Raw genomic sequence first — 25,135 nt, forward strand, 5'->3', positions numbered from 1 at the left:
TCAGGATGGAGGGAGACACATGTATGCCCGTGGTTGATTCATGTTGATGTATGGCAGAAGCCATCACAATATTGTAAAGTAATTACTCTCCAATTAAAATAAATAAATTAATTTTTAAAAAAAGAAATATCTACACCAATAAAAAAAATAAACAACATAATCAGACCCATAAAACCTTTATCTTTTGGAATATTTAATAGCTTTATATAGTAACAGTAGGTATAGGAAATATGAATATGGGGTAAAAGATTAATAAGGTGGATTTGAGACAGAGCCAGTGTGAACTTGTAGAAATGAAAAATATGAGAGTTGAAATTAGAAAACTTGTAAATGGTCAAACAACAAACTAAATACAGCTGAAGACAGAATTAGGTAACAAGAACAAGAAAACAGTCTTTAAGAATTTACCTTGAGAGCTACGGTATAGCACATGGAACTCTGTCGGTGTTGTATGGTAGCCTGGGTGAGAGGGGAGTTTGGGCGAGAATGGATACACGTGTATGTGTGGCTGGGTCCCTTCGCCGTTCACCGAAACTGTCACAGCATTGTTTGTAAATCAGCTATACCCTAATACAAAATAAAAAATAAAAAAAAAAGAATTTACCTTGAACACCACATAGAGGCACTAATAAATGAAAACTATGAAGGAGTGATCATGAAGTCCTATGATCAATTTTTTTTTCTTTTGTTTTTTCCCCTCAGTTCAATTTTAATTTTGAAAATGTTGGTGTGGTAAATTGTATTGGCTTTATAATTAAGGAGCTGCCCATGTGGAACTTTGGGGCCAGGCGTTTTTAGAACACCTGTATTTCTGTTTTGTCTCTGAGTTAGACCTGAAGACGTTGGGACTCAAGGGGAAAGTGCCATAGGGAGATATCCAATGGATAGTAGAGCAAGAAAGAGGAGCTGACGTCAGGAAGTTGATTTTACCCGTTGCCATTACATGCTTGCTTCTGAAATCATGCTCTCTTCTTTGTAGGCATGAACAGTCTGATCTGTTAGGGTATCCCTGGCTTAGGATCTTAGGTTTTGCATGTATTCAAGCCTGTTCTCTATATCAATAGAATGTTGTAAACTCTTCAGTATTTTTAAGTAGATTGAAATAGTGATTAGTTTTTCTTAGAAATACTATTACAGAAAACCTTTCCTTTCCTGAGAAACTGTAGTACTTTGTCATGCTTATCAACTTTCCAGCTCTGAATTACAGGCTTTCTAATTAATATAATCTTTTCTTACAAATCCTTGTGTATAAACTTCTCTGATTCAAGTAAGTTAGCATCTGTTGGTCTGCTCATTTGATAATGTAGGTTTTGTCTTTTGCACCTGTATCGTCGTTTCCACTCCTGTCCTGCTCCTCTAGTTTGAATGCCAGTTGTTAGTTGTCTGTCTTCTCCTCTCTGCCTCGTTTATGTCCTCTCTACTGGAGCTGAGTTAGTATGTGTAGGGACTGAGGAGAGCCTCTGAAACTAAGAAACATACAAGGTTAAATATTATTGTGGTTCAGGCCCTAGTTTACTCTTGCCTGGGCAGTTACAATAACCTCTTTTTTTTTTTTCCCCAGCAGCCTGCAACTGATGTCAGATTAACTTTTTCAGAGTACAGCTTCTGTCATGGTCTTACTACTCTGTTTAGAAGTCTTCAGTGATTCAAGTTAATGAGAATGTGTCTTTGCCATTGCGAATATTTCCTTTTCCACAGATGAAGCTCCGCTAGTGGTGCTTCATGCTCTACCCTCCTTTCTCATTCTGTCCTTGAGGATATGAAGTACGTTTTCTATTAGAAAATTTGCAAAGAATAAACTGGGCATGCTTGACTTAGCTCTGCCTTACCTTCTTATGGAACAGACTGCCTGCAGAGATTATGTGGTGAATGAGATGATGTGGGGGTTAGTTCAGCGCATTCTACACCTGGGAAAGTCTGCCTCATTGCAGGGTTCAGTTAACAGATGCATTTGGTGTCCACTGAAAGAAAAATTCCACTTTAGCCTTCATTAACAATAAAGGTGATTTTGGTCTTTTATTTCCTCTTCTTGTGTGTGTGTGTGTGTGTGAGTAAGTGAGTGTATGTTTCTTACCTTGCTCAGAGCCAAGATTGAAAAGAAAGGAGCTGTATTTATTGTTCTTTTTTAAAAACCTCAAGATGCTGCCTGCAAATGGAGTCCAAACAGATTGGACTCTTTTCTTTTGTGTGATTTGCACCTCAACCAAAATAGTTAATTACTTTGTGTTTTTCTGCAAATTCCTGTCTCAGAATTTTTGTTCATCTGAATTTTTCTAAGTACATACCCTCTATCTCTGTATGGCTACATCTTGTTTATCCTTTAAGGCTTAACTTGATATATATGGTGAAATTCTTACTATTTCCCTTGATTGAAATAAATCTCTTCTTCCTTTATGTTTCCATAGTACCTTATTTGTTCCTTTACTTTATAGTACTTGTAATTTTCTATAAAGTGCTCTAATTTAATAGTCTTATTTTATTTCCCTTATGAGATTATAAACTTTTTAGAAAACTATATGTGCTGCTTTATTTCTCTTATACATTTGAAAGGGAAGAATATTTATTATTCTTTTACCCATGAATTTATTTTTGCTGCCTTGTAGATACCTGGATTTAGTCCTGATGTTTGATAACCTGTAGTACTTTTTCATTTTTGCTTAGGTAAAAATTCAGATTATTGTTCAGGAGTAAATCATCTAGACTAATTAGTGAGACTAGCCAGTTTTCAAACATCCACAGATCAGTTTGAGTATGTTGTGCCTGGTACATCATCTTATTCTCTTTTTTCTTTCTTCAGATGATGGTTAGCATTTTTATTTTTTTATTTTTGTAATTGGTATTTAAAAGCTTTATTGTGTTTTTAATTTAATTTTATTTTTTATTGAATTGTGGTTTGCATACAATATTAGTTTCAGGTGTACAACATTGTGATCCAGTATTTTTATAGATTATAACATAGTGGCTGTAATTCCTTGTGCTGTACAGTATGTCCTGCAGTTTATTTTATACCTAGTAGTTTGTGCATCTTAATCGCCTGCCTCTGTTGAACCCCTTGACATTACCTTTCCTGACTGGTGACACTGGTTTGTTTTGTGAGTCTGTTTCTGTTATTCATTTGTTTCATTTCACACATAAGTAATAACTGCAGCATTTGTCTTTCTCTGTCTTGGCTTATTTCACTAAGCATAATACCTGTCATCCATGTTTTGGCAAATGGCAGAATTTCCTTCTTTTCTTATGATTGAGTAACATTCTAGTATGTCTGTGTATCACAACTTGTTTATCCATCCATCTGTTGATGGATACTTAGGTTTCTTAAATATTTTGGCTGTAGTGAACAATTCTGATATGAACATTGGAGTACTTATATCTTTTTGAATTAGTCTTTCATTTTCTTTGAATTATATACTCAGGAATGGAATTTCTGGATCATATAGTAATTCTGTTTTTAGTTTTTTGAGGAACATTCATACTGTATTGAATAGTGGCTGTATAAATTTCCATTCTTACTTATAATGTACTAGGATTCTCTTTTCCCCAAATCACCAGCATGTTATCTGTGGTCTTTTTGATGACAGCCATGTTAACAGGTGTGAAGTGATGTCTCACTGCGGTTTTGATTTGCAATTCCACGGTGATGAGTGACGTGGAGCGTTTTGTCGTGCGCCTGTGTGCCATCTGTGTTCTCTTTGGAAAAATGTCTGTTCACATCTTCTGACCGTTTTTTAATTGAGTGGTTTACTTTTTGATACTGAGTTGTAAGAATTGTTTGTATATTTTAGATATTAACCTGTTGTCAGAAATATTATTTGCAAATGATATGACCAACATCTTAGAAATGGATTCTGTTGATATATTTTATTTCCATGTCATTCCTTGTATTCACTCGATAGTCTTTCACAATCTAACTCTGCCGTTTTGTAAACTTCCATTCCTCTTGTTTTTCACTCTGACAGACTGTTAACAAGCGGGGCTAAGTTTCTCCATAGTACATATTTGGAAATGAAATTGCTAAGTTATGAAGTATGCACCTGTGAAGTATGCAAGTTCTTTACAGACACTTGCAAAGAGTAGGATCAGTGTAGTGTCCCCCAACAATGTTTGTTTCTTTGCCATACTTAGTGTCTGTATTGTCATACTTAATTTTTGTCATGCTAATTAATGTGTGAGAAATTGTATTTTGTGCATTAATATGTGTTCCTCTGATTACGAGGAGAGACCTCTTCATTGTTTTCTTCTGTCATTTAGATTTCTCATAGTATGAGCGGCCTGTTTATGTTTTCTGTTAGTTTTTGTTCTGGGGTTGTCTTTTTCTTACTGGTAGTAGTTCTTTATATATTCAGTCGTGTGTCTTTGTTGTACTTTCGGGTAGTATAGTATGTCGTAATTTGTATTACTTGTTGTCAGTTGTCCACCTCAGTGTGTAATTTTAGTCTCTGTTATCCTGTTGAGTATCCGATGTGTATCTCTTTGAGTGTCTAAGAGCACTGGAGGGAATTTCTTGATTGTAGATACTATGACATTTTATAGTAGACTAAGAAAGGAGGTGACAGAATCTTTTTGTATACACTATAAGAAGTCAAATCATACTATTTTGCTTATGCCTCCAAGTTAACCTTTAACTAAAATTTTTTGTTTGTTCTTGATTTTCTCTGTTTTTTGGCTTGCAACACGTGGGATCTTAGTTCTCACACAAGGGATTGAACCTGCTTCCTCTGCAGTAGAAACGTGGTATCTTAACCACTGGACTGTAGAGAAGTCCCTAACTTAAATTTTGTTCATTGAAGATTCTGTACTTTTTTGTCAGCTCATGAATATGTTTTAAATGCTTAAAAAATTTTTTTTCACCAAACATTTTTGTTTTCAAAGTTTGGTTCATCTTACTAGAAACTAACGTTTAATTCCTTCCATTTTTTTCTATCCAATAGCCTTTATTATTTCTAGTAATTGCAGTTTTTAGTTCTAAGGAGCATTTTCTGACCCCTAAGTCAAATTGGATATCCCTCGTGTATGTTTCTGTAGTAGCCATTAATTTCATAGCACTTATCTCTATTAATATTGCTTTCCTTCTCCTTTCTCAAGGCCATAATTTCTTTGATGGTAAGAACTGTGCCTGGTTTGTTAATTGTAGCCTCAGTGCCTAGCATCCCTCATGACTCCCTGGTAGAGTCCACCTGTAATGCAGGAGACATGGGTTTTATCCCTGGGTCAGGAAGATCCCCTGGAGAAGGAGATGGCAACCCACTTAGTATTCTTTCCTGGAGAATCCCATGGGCAGAGGAGCCTGGCAGGCTACAGTCATGGGGTCGCAAGAGTTGGGCATGACTAGCGACTAAACCACCACCACCAGTGCCTGGCATAGTGCTTGGAACATGGTAGACTCCTGCATTGTTACTAGGTTATTATCTTCTCTTTCCTGATTACTACCACAGTTTTCTGATTGGTTCCCTGCCTCTAATGTTGCTCTTCTCCAGTTTTTTGTCCACTCTGAAACCAGTTTGCTCTTTGTATAATACAAAGCTGATCATGTTTATACTCACCATTGCCCCAGCATAAAGCTCCAATAGCTGTTTCAAGTGGCTCCTGTGACTTGGTCTCTGATTATTGTGCAACCTAATCTCTTGTTGCTACTCATTCATGCTTCTAAAATTTTAGTTAAGTCTGAATTACTTTCTTTCCTAAAACTGCAGTGCTTTCCCTTTCCTCTCAGGTTTTATGAACGTGCTTTTATTCTTGTCCTTGGCTGGCACACCTTAATGCTCTCGGTACCTACAAAAGAAACTGGCTAATTCTTATTCATCCTTAGGTTTAATACTACTCATATTACTTCCTCTAGGAAGTCTTTGATTTGTCAGCATGAGAGGAGTTTGAATTGTGTATGGTTTTAGCACTCTGTACTTCTGTCTTCAAAGCGCTTGTCAGTTACTTGTATATTGTCTAGATTCCTCACTATCTTATAAGCTAGCAAGGGCTGAGTTAGCCATATTGACTGTTTTATCTTCTGCATCTAATACAGTTCTGATTCATGGTGGCTTTCAGTAAAAACATTGAATAAATGTTAATTTAGACATTATTTCCTCCAAGTTGGAAAAAGTGTGTCTTACGAGTGTTTTTATCAGTTACTTCGCTTGCTGTTATTTTCTCCCATTCTGAAGGCTTTCTTTTAACCTTGCTTATAGTTTCCTTCATTGTGCAAAAGCTTTTAAGTTTAATTAGGTCCCATTTGTTTATTTTTGCTTTTATTTCCATTACTCTGGGAGAAGAAGAGGGTGGGATGATTTGAGAGGATTTGAAACATGTATATTACCATATGTGAAATAGATCACCAGTCCAAGTTGGATGCATGAGACAGGGCACTCAGGGCCGGTGCACTGGGATGACCCAGGGGGATGGGATGGGGAGGGAGGTGGAAGCGGGGTTCAGGATGGGGGACACATGTACACCTGTGGCTGATTCATGTCACTACAATATTGTAAAGTAATTAGCCTCCAATTAAAATAAATAAATTGGAAAAAAAGAATGTTTTAAATATTTCCCTAAGTTTGCAATTATTAACAGAGTCTCAGATTTTAATTTATTAATATATTTTATAGTGGGGTTATTTTAAAATTGTGACCTCTAAAAATGTTTCATTTCAGTCCAGATTGCTGGAAAGAGAATTGAATCCTTACTGGAAGGATGGTGGGACAGGTCTTCCACCAGAAGACTGTAATGTGTCATCCGTTACGAAAGGTATCTTTATATTTTGCTTGTAGCTTCATAAGCATTTCTTATAACTTGGTATTCCTAAGAGAATGCCCTGAGTCTGCTAGTAGATTGGCACGAGGTATTATGAATTCCAAAAATGAATAACAACCCATATCAGCTTTTGAGATGTATTAAATCTAAATTTTATCACTACTTATTTAAATATTTCTACTTGATGCTATAATTTTGATCAAGTCTGAAAACATCTGTGTCTGTTTATATATTTGCAAAACAATGATGTTTATTGATTTTTTGATGTGAAATTTGTATGGTTTTCTATTATGAACATCTATGGATTATTACTTAAGGTTCAGTTTACATATAGGAAAGCAATGATTAAAACATTTGCATTCTTTTAAGACCTTATTTAAATTATTAGTACTTGGCAAGATTATTTTATTTTGAATATGGTAGCAAATTAATTAAATATTTTTATACTCGATAATATTTTTATATTTGAGTTTATATTTTGAATGGATTAATGAAAAACATGGTTCTGTAAAGATACAATATTGCTGTGGTTTGTTACATTCTATGTGTGATGTATGCATGCTCAGTTGTGTCTGACTCTTTGTGACCCTGTGGTTTATAGCCTGTAGTCTCCTTTGTCCATGGAATTTTCCAGGCAAGAATACTGGGGTGGGTTGCCATTTCCTCCAGGAATCTTCCCAACCTAGGGATCAAACCCGCCTTTCTTTTGCCTCTTGCATTGGCAAGCGGGTTCTTTAGCACTACACCACTTGGGAATCCCTTTACAAAATGTATAAAGTATTAACGTTGTAAAGTTTCATGAAAGTTATGTATAAATATTAAATATGTGACTTCATATCTTCAGAAATTTTTACTTTGCCACCATGTATAAATTTGTGTTGACCTTAGGATACTGCTGTTGCTTTCCAGCAGATGGAGAGAAAATACTTAAGCCAATCACACATAATTTAAAAAGTACTTATATGCCAATTAAGTGTTACATTGACAACTCAATGAAAAGTTTAATTAATTACAGTTAACCAAGTATACACATAGTAATATTATAAACTGTTATCTTTTCATCTTAGTGATTTCTCAGAATATTCTCCTTCTTTTTATACACAGTGTATTTTTATTTTGGCCATTTGCCATGTTCCTTTGTATTTTATCAGAGATGTCCATGGAGCCACCTTATAGGTTCCTTTTTATTTTGTATTGATGTTATTAGTAATTATAGCATTTTATTTATTACCTTTCAGCATGGGCAGAAATATCTCCGCTGGGCTATATAATAATAACTGTAGTCATATAAAGGTGTCTTTGAAATACTGATTTTTAGAAATTTAAGAGTTTGAGGATCATAAGTTTTCTCAGTGAACCATTATGTAGGACTGAACAAAGCCTTTACCATCTCTGTTTTCACAGGACAGCCAATAAGTTCATCTATGGGAAAGACTTAAAATTGATAAATCCTGTCTTTGAGTATATGTAGTCAGCAGGTTCTTCACTGATTGAAGACCCATAGTTCTACCCTAAGTAGTATCTTTCAGCTGGCTGAACCAGTGGAATCAAAGGCACTAAGAGAAAAATTGCCTTACATAAAGGCTTTAGAGAGCCCGTCTCTGCTTCCTTTCACATCACGCTCTCACCATTTCCCTCTCATATTTATTTAGGAGGAAGAATGGCAGAAAGCTCCGAATGTCTGTCAGACATTCATATCCCAGAGTTGAAACTAAGCTTTAAAAAAGGATCTACAGGTTTTTTTTTCCCGTATGCAGATAGTGTAGTCGTTCTCTTTAAACCAGTGGTAGAGTTGAAACTATGAGACACCTGAGAGTATTAATACTATAAAGTAGTATTAAGAGTGTATGTAGAGCTGGTGTTTATATCAAAGGACTTAAGACTTTGGAGTTTGACTTCTTGAGGTTAGAATTTTGGCATTTCTGCTTATTCGTTCTGTAATTTGGGGAATGTTTCCTGACCTCTGTGAGCCCAGTTTAAACATAGTAGGGAGTAATGGTAATTCCACGTCTTATATGGTTATTGTGAGAATTAAATGAGAAAAATCTTTTATCACAGTATCTAGAACATAGTAAATAATAATGATGATGTCAAACAATTGTCCTTATGATGACATGTTTTAGGAAGATTTTATCAACAGATTTTTTGTGTGTGTGATGAGCCACATACACAATAATTAATGTTACTCTTGATATTTTTTTCCTTAGAGAAAGTTAAGTGAAAAAGTAAGCATGTTTTCATTGTCCATGCAAAATTATCTTCAGTCATGTTTTAGTAATGGGAACATTTGTACAATTTTTAAGTTTACATGGAACATTTTTGTATTAGCTTATTTTCAATAGCAGCCATGTGAGAGTAACAAAGTAGATGTCCCAATTGATTATAGTTTATCTAAATTTCAGGAAACTAAGACTGAAATTGGTCAAGTTATTTGCCTATAGTCATGTGAGTAACACTAGAATGCAGCTTTTCTTTATAATTCTAATATAGGGTTAGTTACTCTAAATTTTCATTAGAAGATTGTTACCGTGTAGTTAGTGAGAATTCTTGCTTTAAATCTCTGTATTTTTTTCATCGCATAGACTTTTCCCTCTTCATTTTTTGGCTTTCTCTTATAGAAACTTTAGAGAAAAAATTTAAAAGTTAATTTAAATCAACTGCCTTATTTTACAGATGGACAAAGTTTAAAGGCATTAATGACTTGCTTAAGATCTTACAACTATTTAGTAATAACAACAAGACTAAAATTTAGATCTCCTGGTACTAAGTTTATTGCTATTTTCGTATTATTCTGTCTTCTGAGAAAAATGAGGATGTAGCCCAGATTCACTTGATTGTATTCTGTCTATAACAATTCAGCTTTTAATTTTAGAAGCATATGCTCAGCCTCCTAATTTTTGACTTATAAAAAACAGCCTTCGGATATAGTCAATATTAAGTGCTTCATGGATAATCCCTGGTAGAGGGCATGGCAACTCACTCCAGTTTTCTTGCCTGGAGGATCCCATGAAGAGAGGAACCTGGTGGGCTATAGTGCATAGGGTTGCAAACAGTTGGACATGACTGAAGTGACTTAGCATGCATGTACATACCAATGAATTTACTGTAATTATTTGGTATATATTTATCTCAGAGAGAAGACAGGAACCATGCCTTATTCATGATTTTTTTTGTTTGTTTATAAAAGTTATATTTTTAATAAGCTGATACCCCATTCACCCCTGTTTCACCCCCTTATTATGTTTTGATTTCCTTCTGTGTGATTTTCTTATTCATAGTAAATATTCACAAAATACATGTTGGGTTTAATTTTTTGATAGATGCTACTGCAAATTGATATTTTTGTTTGATTTTTAAATATTAAATTCATGAATTCTCTTGTTAAAAATATTTTACTATTGCTGTTGGGGCCAGGGATATGGGCCTCAAATTGCATTTTGATTATTATTTTTTTTTAATGAATTTTTATTAGAGTGTAGCTGCTTTATGATTGATTTTTTTCCTTTTATTTTGTTTTTTATTAGAGTATAGTTGCGTTACACTGTTGTGTTAGTTTTTGCTGTCTAGCACAGTGAATCAGTTGCATGTATACATATATCTGCTCTTTTTTAGATTTTCTTCCCATTTAGAAGAAAATGGGGAGAAAATGTAGCCACAGAGGATTGAGTAGAGCTCCCTGTGCTGTGCAGTAGGCTCTCCTGTTCTTACACATATCAGTGTGTATGTGTCAGTCTCACTCTCCCAGTTCTTCCCACCCTCGCTTCCCCCTTGGTATCCATTGTTTGCTCTCCACATTTGTATCTCTGTTTCTCCTTTGCAGATAAGCTCATCTGTACCATTTTTCTAGATTTCACATATGAGGGATAGTTGCACAGTTGTGTCCAACCTTTTGTGACTCCATGGACTGTAGCCTGCCAGGCTCCTCTGTCCATGGAATTCTCCAGGCAAGAATTCTGAAGTGGGTTGCCGTTTCCTTCTCTGGGAGATTCCACATATAAGTGATATTTTTCTCTTTCTGACTTATTTCACCTTTGACAGTCTCTAGGTCTGTCTGCGTCTCTGCAAATGGCACTGTTTCATTCCTTTTTATGGCTGAGTTATATTCCATCCATTGCATATAAGTACCACATCTTCTTTATCCATTCATCTGTCATTGGACGTTTAGGTTATGTACATGTCCTGACTGTTGTAAGTAGTGCTGCAGTGAGTATTGGGGTACCTGTGTGCTTTTTAATTATGGTTTTCTCAAGATATATGTCCAGGAGAGGGATTGCTGTGTCATATGGTAGTTCTCTTTTTTATTTTTCTTACAGGAACCTCCATACTGTTTTCCATAGTGACTGTATCAATTTACATTGATACAGTGTTTGAAGATTTTTTGATGATCGCCATTCTGACTGGTGTGAGGTAGTAGTTTGGATTTGCATTTCTCTAATAATGAGAGATGTTGAGCATCTTTTCATGTGCTTTTTGGCCATCTGTATGTCTTTGGAGAATTATCTATTTAGATCTTTCACCCATTTATCCATTGAGTTTATTTTTTTGATATTGTGCTACATGAGAAGTTTGTATATTTTGGAGATTAATCCTTTGTCAGTTGCTTTGTTTGCAAATATTTTCTCCCATTCTGAGGGTTCTCTGTGTTTTGTTTATGGTTTCCTTTACTGTGTAAAAGTTTTGAAGTTTAGTTAGATCCCACTTGTTTATTTTTGTTTTAATTTTCATTTCTGTTGAAGGTGGATCAAAAAAGACTCCGCTGCAGTTTATGTCAAGGAGTCTTCTACCTGTGTTTTCCTCTTTAAGAGTTTTATAGTGTTCAACCTCACATTTAGGTCCTTGATCCATTTTTAGTTTACTTTTATGTGTGATGTTAGGGAGTATTCTGATTTCATTCTTTTATAGGTAGCTGTCCAGTTTTCCCAGTACCACTTATTAAAGAGACTGTCTTTTGTCCATTGTATGTTCTTGCCTCCTTTGTCATAGATTTGGTGACTGTAGGTGTGAGGGTTTATCTTTAGGCTTTCTATCCTGTTTCTATTTCTGTTTTTGTGCCAGTATTGTATTGTGTTGATGACTGTAGCTTTGCTGTATAGACTGAAGTCAGGGAGCCTGATTCTTCCAGCTCCATTTTTCTTTCTCAAGATTGCTTTGACTTTTTAGAGTCATTTGTGTTTCCATACAAATTGTGAAAGTTTTCATTCTAATTTTGTGAAAAATGTCATTGGTTATTTGATAGAGATTGCATTGAATCTGTAGATTGCTTTGGGTAGTATAGTCATTTTCACAATATTAGTCCAACCATTCAAAGACCATCATATATTATTCCATCTGTTTGTGTCCTTTTTGATTTATTTCATCAATACCTTATAGTTTTCTGAGTACAGGCCTTTTGCCTCTGTAGGTAGGTTTATTCCTAGGTATCATATTTATTGTGTTGCAATGGTAAATGGTATACTTATCTTAATTTCTCTTTCTGATCTTTCATTGTTAATGTATAGGAGTACAAGAGATTTCTGTGTGTCAGTTTTGTATCCTTCAGGTTTACCAGATTCACTGATTAACTCTTTTAGGTTTCTAGTAATATCTGTAGGATTTTCTATGTATAGTATCATATCATCTGCAAATAGTGAGTTTTGCTTGTTTTTTTCCCAATTTGATTTCCTTTTATTTCTTTTTCTTCTCTGATTGCTGTGGCTAGGACATCCAACACTATTTTCAGTAATAGTGTAGAGAGGAAACATCCTTATATTGTTCCTGACCTTAGAAGAAATGATTTTAGTTTTTTACCATTGAGAATGATGTTTGCTCTGAGTTTATCATACATGACCTTTATAATGTTGAGGTAGATGCCATCTGTGCACACTTTCTGGAGAGTTTTTTTTTTTTATCATAAATGAATGTTGAATTTTGTCATAAGTTTTTCTTCATTTATTCAGATGATCATAGGGTTTTTATTCTTCAATTTGTTGATGTAGTATACCCCCCTGATTGATTTGTGTATATTGAAGAATTCTTACATCCCTGGGATACATCCTAATTGATCATGGTGTATGCTGCTTTTAATGTGTTGTTGGATTCTGTTTGCTAGTATTTTGTTGAGGATTTTGTGTCTGTATTCATCAATGATATTGACCTGTAATTTTCTTTTGTTATTCTATTAATATCTTTTTATTTTATTAGAGTGGTGGTTATCTTGTAGAATGAGGTTGGGAATGTTCCTTCCTCTTCAATTTTTTTCAGAAAATTTGACATCAATAAGTGTTTACTCGTTTCTAAATATTGGGTAGAATTCACTGTGAAACCATCTGGTCTTGGGTTTTTATTTGTTGGAAGATTTTTAATCACAGTTTCAATTTCATTACTTGTGAATCTTCTGTTTATAATTCTATTTCTTACTGATTCAGTCTTGGATGGTTGTACCTTTTTAAATTAAAATTTGTCCATTTCTTCCATGTTTTATTGGCTTGCAGTTGTTGTAGTATTCTTTGTATTTCTGCAGTGTCAGCTGTAACTTCACTTTTCATTTCTAATTTTACTGATTTGAGTCCTCTCACTTTTTTTCTTGATGAGTCTAAATGAAGGTTTATCAGTTTTATCTATCTTCTCAAAGATCCCAACTTTTTATTTCATTGTTCTTTGCTATTCTTTTCTTTGTTTCTGTTTCAATAATTTTTATTATGATCTTTATGATTTCTTTCTACTAACTGTGGGTTTTGTTTGTTCTTTCTCTGGTAGCTTCAAATATAAGTTTAGGTTGTTTGAGATTTTTTTCTTGTCCCTTTAGGTGAGATTTTATTGCTATAAGTTCCTTCTTAGAACTGCTTTTGTTGCATCCCATAGATTTTGACTATCATGCTTTTGTTGTCATTTGTTTCTTGGTTTTTTGGTTTCGTCTTTGATTTCTTCTGTGATCCATTGGTTATGCAGTAGCATATTGTTTAGCGTCTATGTGTTTGTGTGTTTTACAGTTTTTTCCCCTCCTGTAATTGATTTCTAATTTCATAGCATTGAGGTTGGAAAGGATGCTTGATATGGTTTCAGTTTTCTTAATTTTACCAAGGCTTGATTTGTGACCCAAGCTATGGTCTATCCTGGAGAATGTTCCATATGTACTTGAGGAGAAGGTATATTCTGCTGCTTTTGGATAGAATATCCTGTAAATATCAATTAAAACTATCTGGTATGATATGTCATTTAAGGCTTTTGTTTCCATATTAATTTTCAGTCTGGATGACCTGTTCATTAGTGTAACTGGGATATTGAAGTCCCCCACTATTATTGTGCTACTGTTGATTTCACCTTTTATGGCTGTTAGCATTTGCCTTATGTATTAAGGTGTCAGATGCATAAATATTTACAATTGTTATATCTTCTTCCTGGATTGATCACTTGATCATTATGTACTGTCCTTCCTTATCTCATGTAAACAGTCTTCATTTCACAGTCTATTTTGTCTGATATGACTATTCCTCCTCCAGCTTTCTTTTGATTTCCATTTGCACAGATTACCTTTTGCCATTCCCTCACTTTCCATTTGTATGTGTCTGTAGGTCTGAAGTGTGTCTCTTTTAGACAGGTTATATACAGATTTTGTTTTTGTGTCCATTCAGCTGTGTCTTTTGGTTGGAACATTTAATCCATTTACCTTTAAGGTAATTTTTGATATGTATGTTCTTCCTGCCATTTTCTTAATTGTTTTGAATTTGTTTTTGTAGGTCTTTTTTCTTCCCTTTCTCATTTGTTCTCTTATGTTTCTTTCCTAGTGAAGTCCCTTTAGCAGTTGTTGTAAAGCTGGTTTGGTGTTGCTTTATTTTCTTAGTTTTTGCTTATCTATAAAGCTTTTGATTTTTCTTATCAAGTGTGAATGAGACTCTTGCTGGGTAGAATATTATTGGTTGTAGATTTTTTCCTTTCATCACTTTAGATATATCCTATCAGTCTATTGTTTCCTGCAGAATTTCTCCTGAAAAATCAACTGATAACCTTATGGGGATTCCCTTGTATGTTATTTGTTGCTTTTAACATTTTTTTCTTTGTATTTAACTTTTGTTAGTTTGATTAATATGTGTCTTGTGTTGCTTCATGGGTTTGTGCTGTATGGGACTCTCTACATTTCCTGGACATGGGTGACAGTTTCCTTTCCCATGTAGGGGAAGTTTTTGACTGATATATTCAGGTATTTTCTCAGGTCCTGTCTCTGTTTCTTCTGTTGGTTCCTATTTTATGTGAATTTCAGTGTATTTAATGTTGTTTCAGAGGACTCTTGAGAGCATCCTCTTGTCATTCTCTTTTCTGTATTCTGTTTTGTGCCAGAGATTTCCAATATTCTGTCTTCTGGGTTACTCATCTCTTCTTCTGCCTTAGTTATTCTGCAGTTGATTCCTTCTAGCGGATTTTTCATTTCAGTTATTGTCTTATTCATTTTCTGTTTAGTCTTTACATTAAAATTTTCTTGTATCTTCTTGATCCTTGCCTCCATGCTGTTTCTGAGATCTTGGACCACCTTCCCTTTCATTGCTTTGAATTATTTTTTGGATAAATTGCTTCTCTCTTCTTTATTTAGTTGCTCTCAGAGGTTTCTGTCTTGCTACTTCATCTCAACACATTCCTTTGTCATCTCGTTTTTTCCAGCTTGCTGTTTTTTTTTTTTTTTTTCCATTTATTTTTATTAGTTGGAGGCTAATTACTTTGCAATATTGTAGTGGGTTTTGTCATACATTGACAGGAATCAGCCATGGAGTTACATGTATTCCCCATCCCGATCCCCCCTCCCACCTCCCTGTCTACCCGATCCCTCTGGGTCTTCCCAGTGCACCAGGCCTGAGCACTTGTCTCATGCACCCAACCTGGACTGGTGATCTGTTTCACCATAGATAATATACATGTTTCGATGCTGTTCTCTCGAAACATCCCACCCTCGCCTTCTCCCACAAAGTCCAAAAGTCTGTTCTGTACATCTGTGTCTCTTTTTCTATTTTGCATATAGGGTTATCATTACCTACCATCTTTCTAAGTTCCATATATATGTGTTAGTATGCTGTAATGTTCTTTATCTTTCTGGCTTACTTCACTCTGTATAACAGGCTCCAGTTTCATCCATCTCATTAGAACTGATTCAAATGAATTCTTTTTAATGGCTGAGTAATATTCCATGGTGTATATGTAGCCAAAGTAATCTTGAGGAGAAGAATGGAACTGGAGGAATCAACCTGCCTGACTTCAGACTATACTACAAAGCCACAGTCATCAAGACAGTATGGTACTGGCACAAAGACAGAAATATAGATCAATGGAACAGAATAGAAAGCCCAGAGATAAATCCACGAACCTATGGACACCTTATCATCAACAAAGAAGGCAAGGATATACAATGGAAAAAAGACAACCTCTTTAACAAGTGGTGCTGGGAAAACTGGTCAACCACTTGTAAGAGAATGAAACTAGAACACTTTCTAACATCATACACAAAAATAAACTCAAAATGGATTAAAGATCTAAATGTAAGACCAGAAACTATAAAACTCCTAGAGGAGAACATAGGCAAAACACTCTCTGACATAAATCACAGCAGGATCCTCTATGACCCACCTCCCAGAATAGTGGAAATAAAAGCAAAAATAAACAAATGGGACCTAATGAAACTTAAAAGCTTTTGCACAACAAAGGAAAGTATAAGCAAGGTGAAAAGACAGCCTTCAGAATGGGAGAAAATAATAGCAAACGAAGCAACAGACAAAGGATTGATCTCAAAAATATACAAGCAACTCCTGCAGCTCAATTCCAGAAAAATAAATGACCCAATAAAAAAATGGGCCAAAGAACTAAACAGACATTTCTCCAGCTTGCTATTTGTTGTCTCCTTTTTGTAGGTTTCCAGTGGCAGTTCCTCTTGCTTCTGGAGTTCCCTTCCTGGTGGGTGTGGTCTCTCAAGAGACTTACACCTTTATCTTCTTGATATGAGTTGGATTTGCCTTGGAAACAGCAGAATGAACTCGGTTCATTTCCAAGGCAAACCATTCAATATTGAGTAATCCAAGCCTGTGCCCCAACCACTAATGCTGAAGAAGCTGAAGTTGAATGGTTCTATGAAGACCTTCAAGACCTTCTAGAACTAACACCCAAAAAAGATGTCCTTTTCATTATATGGGACTGGAATGCAAAAGTAGGAAATCAAGAGATAAAAACAAATTTGGCCTTGGGGTACAAAATGAAGCAGGTGAAAGACTAATAGAGTTTTGCCAAGAGAGCACACTGGTCGTAGCAAACACCCTCTTCCAGCAACACGAAAGACTGTACACATGGACATCACCAGATGGTCAATACTGAAATCAGACTGATTATATTTTCTGCAGCCAAAGATTACAAGCTCTGTACAGTCAGCAAAAACAAGACGGGGAGCCAACTGTGGCTCAGATCATGAACTCCTTATTGCAAAATTCAGACTTAAATTGAAGAAAGTAGGGAAAACCACTAGGCCATTCAGGTATGACCGAAATCAAATCCCTTATTATTATATAATGGAAGTGATAAACGGATTCAAGGGATGAGACCAGATAGACAGAGTGCCTGAAGAAGTATGGACAGAAATTCATGACATTGTATAGGAGGCAGCAACTGAGACCATCCCCAAGAAAAAGAAATGCAGAAAGGCAAAATGGTTGTCTGAGGAGGCCTTCCAAATAGCTGAGAAAGGAAGAGTAGCAAAAGGCAAAGGAAGAAAGGAAAGATATACCCATTTGAATGCAGAGTTCCAAAGAATAGCAAGGAGAGATAAGAAAGCCTTCCTCAGGGATCAGTGCAAAGAAATAGAGGAAAACAATAGAATGGGAAAGACTAGAGATCTCTTCAAGAAAATTAGAGATACCAAGGGAACATTTCATGGAAAGATGGGCACAATAATGGACAGAAATGGTATGGACCTAACAGAAGCAGAAATATAAAAGATCTTCATGACCCAGATAACCCCGATGGTGTGCTCACTCACCTAGAGCCAGGCATCTTGGAATGTGAAGTCAAGTGGGCCTTAGGAACCATTGCTTACAAACAAAACTAGTGGAGGCAATGGAATTCCAACTGAGCTATTTCAAATCCTAAAAGATTATGCTGTAAAAGTGCTGCACTCAATATGCCAGCAAATTTGGAAAACTCCACAGTGGCCACGGGACTGGAAAAGGTCAGTTTTCATTTAAATCCCAAGGAAAGGCAATGCCAAAGGATGCTCAAACTACCACACAATTGCACTCATTTCACACGCTAGTAAAGTAATGCTCAAAATTCTCCAAGTCAGGCTTCAACAGTATGTGAACTGTGAACTTCCAGATGTTCACGATGGATTTAGAAAAGGCAGAGGAACCAGAGATCAAATTGCCAACATCCACTGGATCATCAGAAAGCAAGAGTGTTCCAGAAAAACATCTACTTCTGCTTAATCAACTATGCCAAAGCCTGTGACTGTGTGGATCACAACAAACTCTGGAAAATTCTTAAGGAGATTGGGATACCAGCCCACCTTACCTGCTTCCTGAGAAATCTGTATGCATGTCAAGAAGCAACAGTTAGAACTGGACATGGAACAGCAGACTGATTCCAAATCAGGAAATGAGTGCATAAAGGCTGTATATTGTCACCCTGTTTATTTAACTTCTATGCAGAATACGTCATGCAAAATGCCAGGTTGGATGAAGTACAAGCTGGAATCAAGATTGCTGGGAGAATATCAATAACCTCAGATATGCAGATGGCACCACCCTTATGGCAGAAATCGAAGAAGAACTAAAGAGCCTCTTGATGAAAGTGAAAGAGGAGAGTAAAAATGTTGACTTAAAACTCAGCATTCAGAAAATTAAGATCATGGCAGCCAGTCCCATCACTTCATGGCAAATAGATGGGGAAACAATGGAAACAGTGACAGTTTACGTTTTTGGACTCCAAAATCACTGCAGATGGTGATTGCAGCCATGAAATTAAAAGACGCTTGCTCCTTGGGAGAAAAGTTTTGACCAACCTAGATAGCATATTAAAAAGCAGAGACATTACTTTGCCAAAAAAGGTCCATCTAGTGAAATCTATGGTTTTTCCAGTAGTCATGTATGGATGTGAGAAGTGGACTATAAAGAAAGTTGATTGCTGAGGAATTGATGCTTTTGAACTGTGGTGTTGGAGAAGACTTTTGAGAGTCCCTTGGACTGCAAGGAGACCCAGCCAGTCAACCCTAAAGGATATAAGTCCTGAATATTCATTGGGAGGACTGATGATGGAGCTGAAACTCCAGTACTTTGGCCACCTGATGCAAAGAGCTGACTTATTGGAAAGATCCTGATGCTGGGAAAGATTGAAGGCAGGAGGAGAAGAAAGGACAGAGGATGAGATGGCTGGATGGCATCACCCACTCGATGGACATGAGTTTGAGTAAACTCCGGGAGTTGGTGATGGACAGGGAAGCCTGGCGTGCTGCAGCCCGTGGGGTCTGAGTTGGACATGACTGAGTGACTGAACTGAACTGAACTGAACTGCAGTGATTGGAGCCTGCCCTAGATGTTGAGTGCGGCCTCCTGTGTGCTCTGTTGCCGTCACTGCCCTGTCCTGGGCAAGGTCTCCTCTGTAGTTTTTAAAGTGGAGGTTCCCAAATCCATCTCCTAGCTGTGATTCCGATCTGTTGTATGATGTAGTTAGGATTAGAGCACTCCCACTGGTAGGGAAGCCACTGAGTTTCACTCTTTTGGAGCTATTCACCTGTGAATGTACTCGGTTGTGTCCCCTTTTGGATGTTTTGTGTGCTCACAAGGGGTACCATTGTGGGTGCTGCTCTGGGCCCCACCGTAACTGTGAGTATGCCTGCAGTTGGCCCTGGTGTCTCTCCGGTGGTGTTTTCACGTGGCCTGCAGCACAGGGCCACTGAAGCTAGGTGTCCGTGTTGCAGTAGTCATTCGCCTGGTCACGCTGTGTGAGCTGTGGAGGCAGCTCGCACTCTGGTTTGTCCCTGTCCTCACGTGTACCTGTTCACAGCGCTCACAGCTGCTATAGCAGACTCATCCCAGTTGCAAAGTATGTGTTGTCCTTTTGGGTGTTTCACAGGGGCTGAATTTACGAAGCTGTCGCTGGAGGTGTAACCCTGCAGTTTGCACAGCCTTGAGGAAAGATTTCAACCCATCTTTTTTAGTTACATAGCTCCTGGGACTTAGCTGTGGTTTTCAGCCTCTCCTCTGAGTGAATTTCCTAGTGTGTGTGTGTGTGTGGGGTGGGGGGGGCAGCGGTGGGGGGATGCTATCTGTGCCCTTCTGGAAGAGTGAGGTGGATCCCTGGACCCGCTAAAAAATTTCCTAGTAATGAGGGTTTTCTGTGTGCTCCCAGGACAACAGGGCAACTCTTGGTCCTGATAATGGATTTCCTAGTGGGGGCTAGTTACCAGCACCCTCCTGGGATAGCAGGGCCGGTTCCAGCACCCACTGGTAGACTTCTAGTAGCAGGAACTTTCCCTGCTCTCCCAGGACAGCAGAGTGGGTTCTGACCTCCACTGACGGGTTTCCCAGTTCTGAAAGCTGTCCATGCCATGCTGGGACAGAGCGGGAGGTCCTGGTACCCAGTGACGGATTACATAGTAGAGAGATCTGTCTATACCCCTTGGACAGTTGGGTGGGTGTCAGCAAGCGCTGACATTTCCCAGGTGTGGAAGCTGCATGCACCTTCACAGAACAGCCTGGGCAGGTCATGGGGCCTGCTGGTGGAATTCCAGTGGCTGGCTCGTGCCCCTCCGGGTCAGCTGGGGTCGATCCTGTGCCCCCCACCCCCAGTAGAATTCCTGGTAGGTAAAGCTGTTTGTGCCCCTCCAGCCCAGCAGGGGTGGATCCTGTGACCTGCCTGTGGAAATTTTCGTTTTGGAAGCTGGCCACGCTTTTCAGGTCAGCAGGGTGAGTCCTAGGACCCCTGGTGGAACTGCTAGTGGCTGGATCTCTCTGCTTTTCTGTGTCCGCAGGGGCAGGTTCTGTGACTTCCTGGCAGGACCTCTGGTTTGGGAGCTGTCTGTGCCCTCCCGGGACAGCCTGGGCAAGTCCCGGGCCCTCTGGGGGAGCTCCCAGTGGCTGGAGTGTCTGTGCCCCTCCAGGTCAGTGGAGGCGGGTCCTGGGGCCCACTGGTGTATTGCCAATAGCTCAGTCTAGCCCCTTTGTGTCAGCCAGTGGGGTTTCTAGTTTTGGAAGCTGTCTGTGCCCTTCCAGGTCAGCATGGGCAGGGCCTGGTGTCTGCCTGTGGGCCTGAAAGAGGTAGCCATGCCCTCCTCCAGAGCCCAGGATGGCAGCGGTGGTGAGTCACACCCACCCAAGGAGCTCTTGCGGGTGAAGTCCTGTTGCTTGGGAGTGCTCAAAGGGGAAGAAGCTTTTATGATGATCCCGCTTCTCTCTTCTGCCTCTTCCAGTGAGGGTGTCTTGCCTCTTTGGTGAGCCCAGACTTCTTCCTAGTATACTGTCAGTTGCCGTGGCCTGAACTCCTCAGGCTGTTTCTGCACCTAACCTTTGTCCTGTCCCTGGGACTGAGCTTTACTTAGCACTTGACCCCCATCCTTACTGACAGAGGAGCATCTCACGTTGAGGAGTGTAGGCTGGTAGTGCCTTCCACAAGCCAGTTTCTGCTGTCTTGGTTTTAGGCTCCAAATCCTCCCCCTCTGTCCAGTCTAATTTCTTCACTGGCGAGGAGCCTTTCCAAGGTGCGGGAACCTTTCCTCCTTCTCAGTTCTCTCCCTGGGGTGCAGGCCCGATTCCTTCTTTTTCTTTTTTCCTTTTGTCCTGCCCAGTTACATGGAGGTTTTCCTTGTCTTTTCAGAGGTCTGAGGTCTTCTGTCAGTGCTCAGTAGCTTTCTCTGTGAATAGTAACACTTGTAGGTGTATTTTCAAATGTATTTTCAATGTTTCTCTGAAGGGTGTTTAATTGTTTCCTATTGTGACACCATTCTGAGCCCCACCTCAGGAGTTCATTCATTATCGGTTATTTTGAATTAGTTACTTGGGTCAAGAGCTGATACAAGAAGGACACTTTGACCCCTCCTCTCTACCCTCCTGAAAGCAGGGAATAAATCTCATAAAAGATGCAGTCCTTGTATCTTGAGGTAGAAGGAAATTCCTACTACCAGAAATAGGGAATTTCAGGCCAAAAAACGAATCAAACAGACCTTGTTACTCCTTCCTTTTTGTTAATAATCTGAGGTTTTTATTTTCGGCTGTACTGGGCCTCTGTTGCCGTGTGTGGGCTTTTTCTGGTTGTGATGGGGGCTCCTCTCTAGTTGCAGTGCACGGCTTTTCGCTGTGGCGGCTTCTCTTATGGACCACTGGTGTGGTGCGTGGGCTGCAGTAGTTGTGGCGTGTGGACTCAGTGGTTGCGTGTCCAGGCTGTGGAACACACGCTCAGTTGTGTGACGCATGGGCTTCATTGCTCTGTGTTAGGTGAGATCTTTCCGGATTAGGGATCGAACCCATGTCTCCTTCATTGGCAGGTGGATTCTTTACCACTGAGCCACCAGGGAAGCCCTTCTGTTTTTTAACTGGAGTATGGTTGCTTTCCAATGTGTTAGTTTCTTTCTAAAATGAAGTGAATCAGCTATATTTACAGATATATTACCTCCCTCTTGAACTTCCCTGTCTCCATCCCATCCAGGTAGGTCATCACAGAGCACTGAGCTAAGCTCCCTGTGCTATGCAGAAAGTTCCCACTATCTATCAGTTTTATGTATGGTAGTGTATTTATATCGAACCTAATCTCCAATTCATCCCAGCTTCCCCTTCCCCTGCGTGGCCACGTGTCCTTTCTGTCCTTCTGTGTTTCTACCTGCCCTGTAGGTAGGTTCACCTGCACCATTTTTGTATATTCCACATGTATGTGCTAATTTACGATATTTGTTTTTCTGACTTCAGTCTGTGTGATAGACTTTAGACACAGCCTCATCTCTACAAATGAACCAGTTTCCTGGCTGAGTAATATTTCATTGTGTACATACACCGCATCTTCTTTATCCATTCGTCTGTTGGTGGTTATTCAGGTTGTTTCCATGTCCTGGCTGTTGTAAATAGTGCTACAGTGAACATCGGGGTACATGTTTCTTTTTGAATTATGATTTTCTCAAGATATATGCCCCATAGTGAGATTGCTGGGTCGTATGGTAGTTCCATTTTCCGTTTTTAAGAAACCGCCATACGATTCTCCACTGTGGCTGTATCAATTTACATTCCCACCAACAGTGCAAGAAAGTTCTCTGTTCTCTGAATTCCCTGTTCTCTGTTCTCTGAATTCCCACCAACAGTGCAAGAAAGTTCCCTGTTCTCTGAATCCTTTCCAGCATTTATTATTTGTGGATTTAAAAAAAAATTTTATTCTTTTGTTTTATTTTTTTTTTCTTTTTCGTTTGTTTATTAGGTTTTCTTTTTTGTTTTATTTTTAATTCTTTTGTCTGTTTGTGGATTTTTTGGTGATGAACATTCTGACCAGGATGAGGTGATACCTCATTGTAGTTTTGGTTTTTCTAATAATGAGAAATGTTGAGCATCATTTTATGTGCTTTTTAACAATCTGAAGGTTTCCTATGGAGAAATGGCTGCTTAAGTTTTCCACTCTTTTTTGATTGGAATTTTTTTTATATTGAGCTGCACAAGAAGTTTGTATATTTTGGAGATTAATCCATTGTTGGTTGCCTCATTTGCATATATCATTTCCCATCCTGAGATTTTTCTTTTTGTTTTGTTCATGGTTCCCTTTGCTGTGCAAAATCTTTGAGGTTTAATTAGGCCAATTAATTTATTTTTGTTTTTATTTTCATTATTGTAGGAGATGAATTGAAAAAGATATCGCTGCAACTTTTGTCAGAGTGTGTTCTCCCTGTGGTTCCCTCTAAAAGATTTCTAGTATTGACCTTACATTTAGGTCTTTAATCTGTTTAAGTTTCCTTCTCTGTATGGCGTTAGGGTGTGTTCTAGGTTCTTTCTCTTGCAGGTAGCTGTTCAGTTTTCCCAGTGCCAGTTGTTGAAAAGACTGTCTTTCCATTGTCGTATATTCCTGTTTCCTTTGTCATAGATTGGATGACCATAGGTGGGTGGGTTTACCTCTGGGCTTTCTGTCCTGTGCCATTGATCTGTATGCCTGTTTTTGTGCCAGTACCACACTGCTGTGATGACTGTAGCTTTGTAGTGTGGTCTGACGTCAGTCAGGTCTGAAGTCAGCCCACAGTATAGCCCGATCCCTCCAGCTCCATTTTTCTTTCTCAAGGTTGTGTTGGCTGTTTGTGATCTCTTTTCTTTGCATGCAAATTGTACAATTTTTTGTTATAGATATGTGAAAAATGCCATTGGTAGTTTAATAAGGATTGCATTGAACCTGTAGATTGGTGATATAGTCATTTTCACAATATTGATTCTTCCAGTCCGTACACCAGAAACATGGTGTATCTCTCTGTCTGAGTCATCTTTTATTTCTTTCATCAGTATCTTGTAGTTGCTCAGTATAGGTCTTTTACCTTTTTAGGTTGGCTTATTCCTAGGTATTCTATTACTTTTTTGTGGCGGTAAATGAGATTGTTTCCTTAATTTCTCTTTCTAATCTTTGTTAGTGTATAGGTATGCACACAAGAGATTTCTGTGCAGTAATTTTGTGTCCTGCATCTTTACCAAATTCTAGTAAATTAATTAGTTCTAGTAGTTATCTGGTGGCATCTTTTAGAATTTTCTTTGCATAGTACCATGTCATCTGCAAACAGTAAATTTTACTTCTTTTCCAATTTCAGTTTAGTTCAGTCATTCAGTCATATCCGACTCTTTGCAACCCTGTGGACTGTAGCATGCCAGCCTTCCCTGTCCTATACCATCTCCCAGGGCTTGCTCAAACTCATGACCATTGAGTCAATGATGCCATCCAACCATCTCATCCTCTGTCATACCCTTCTCCTCCTGCCTTCAATCTTTCCCAGCATCAGGGTCTTTTCTAATGAGTCAGCCCTTTGCATCAGGTGACCAGAGTATTGAAGCTTTTCAATTTCAATTTCTTTTATTTCTTTTTCTTTGATAGCTGTAGCCAGGACTTTTAATACTATGTTGAATAAACTTTGTAAAGTGAACATACTTGTTGTACAAGTTCCTGATCTTACTGAAAATGCTTTCCACTTTTCACCTCTGAGTATGATGTTATCTGTAGGTTTGTCCTATATGGCTTTTATTATTTTGAGGTAGGTTACCTCTAAGCCCACTTTCTGGAGAGGTTTTTTTCCCATAATCATAGAAGTGTGTTGAATTTTGTTAAAAATTTGTTTTGCATCTATCGAGATAACCATGTGGTTTTTATTCTTAAGCTTATTAATATGGTGTATCATATTGACTGATTTGTATATATTGAGTAATCCTTAACATCTCTGGGATAAATCCCACTT

General features: G+C 38.1%; 1 protein-coding gene across 2 annotated transcripts in view; it reads left to right on the forward strand.

Moving 5' to 3' along the window:
• Window positions 1-25,135, forward strand: part of CWF19L2 (CWF19 like cell cycle control factor 2) — a 147,976-nt gene that overhangs the window by 19,303 nt on the left and 103,538 nt on the right. For both annotated transcript variants that reach the window (XM_061143949.1, XM_061143957.1), the window contains exon 6: window positions 6,639-6,732. In XM_061143949.1, the coding sequence (XP_060999932.1) occupies window positions 6,639-6,732 (94 nt within the window). The remainder of the gene's footprint in view (window positions 1-6,638; window positions 6,733-25,135) is intronic.

This window comes from Dama dama, chromosome 1 (genome assembly GCF_033118175.1).
Source record: "Dama dama isolate Ldn47 chromosome 1, ASM3311817v1, whole genome shotgun sequence".
Taxonomy (NCBI): domain Eukaryota; kingdom Metazoa; phylum Chordata; class Mammalia; order Artiodactyla; family Cervidae; genus Dama; species Dama dama.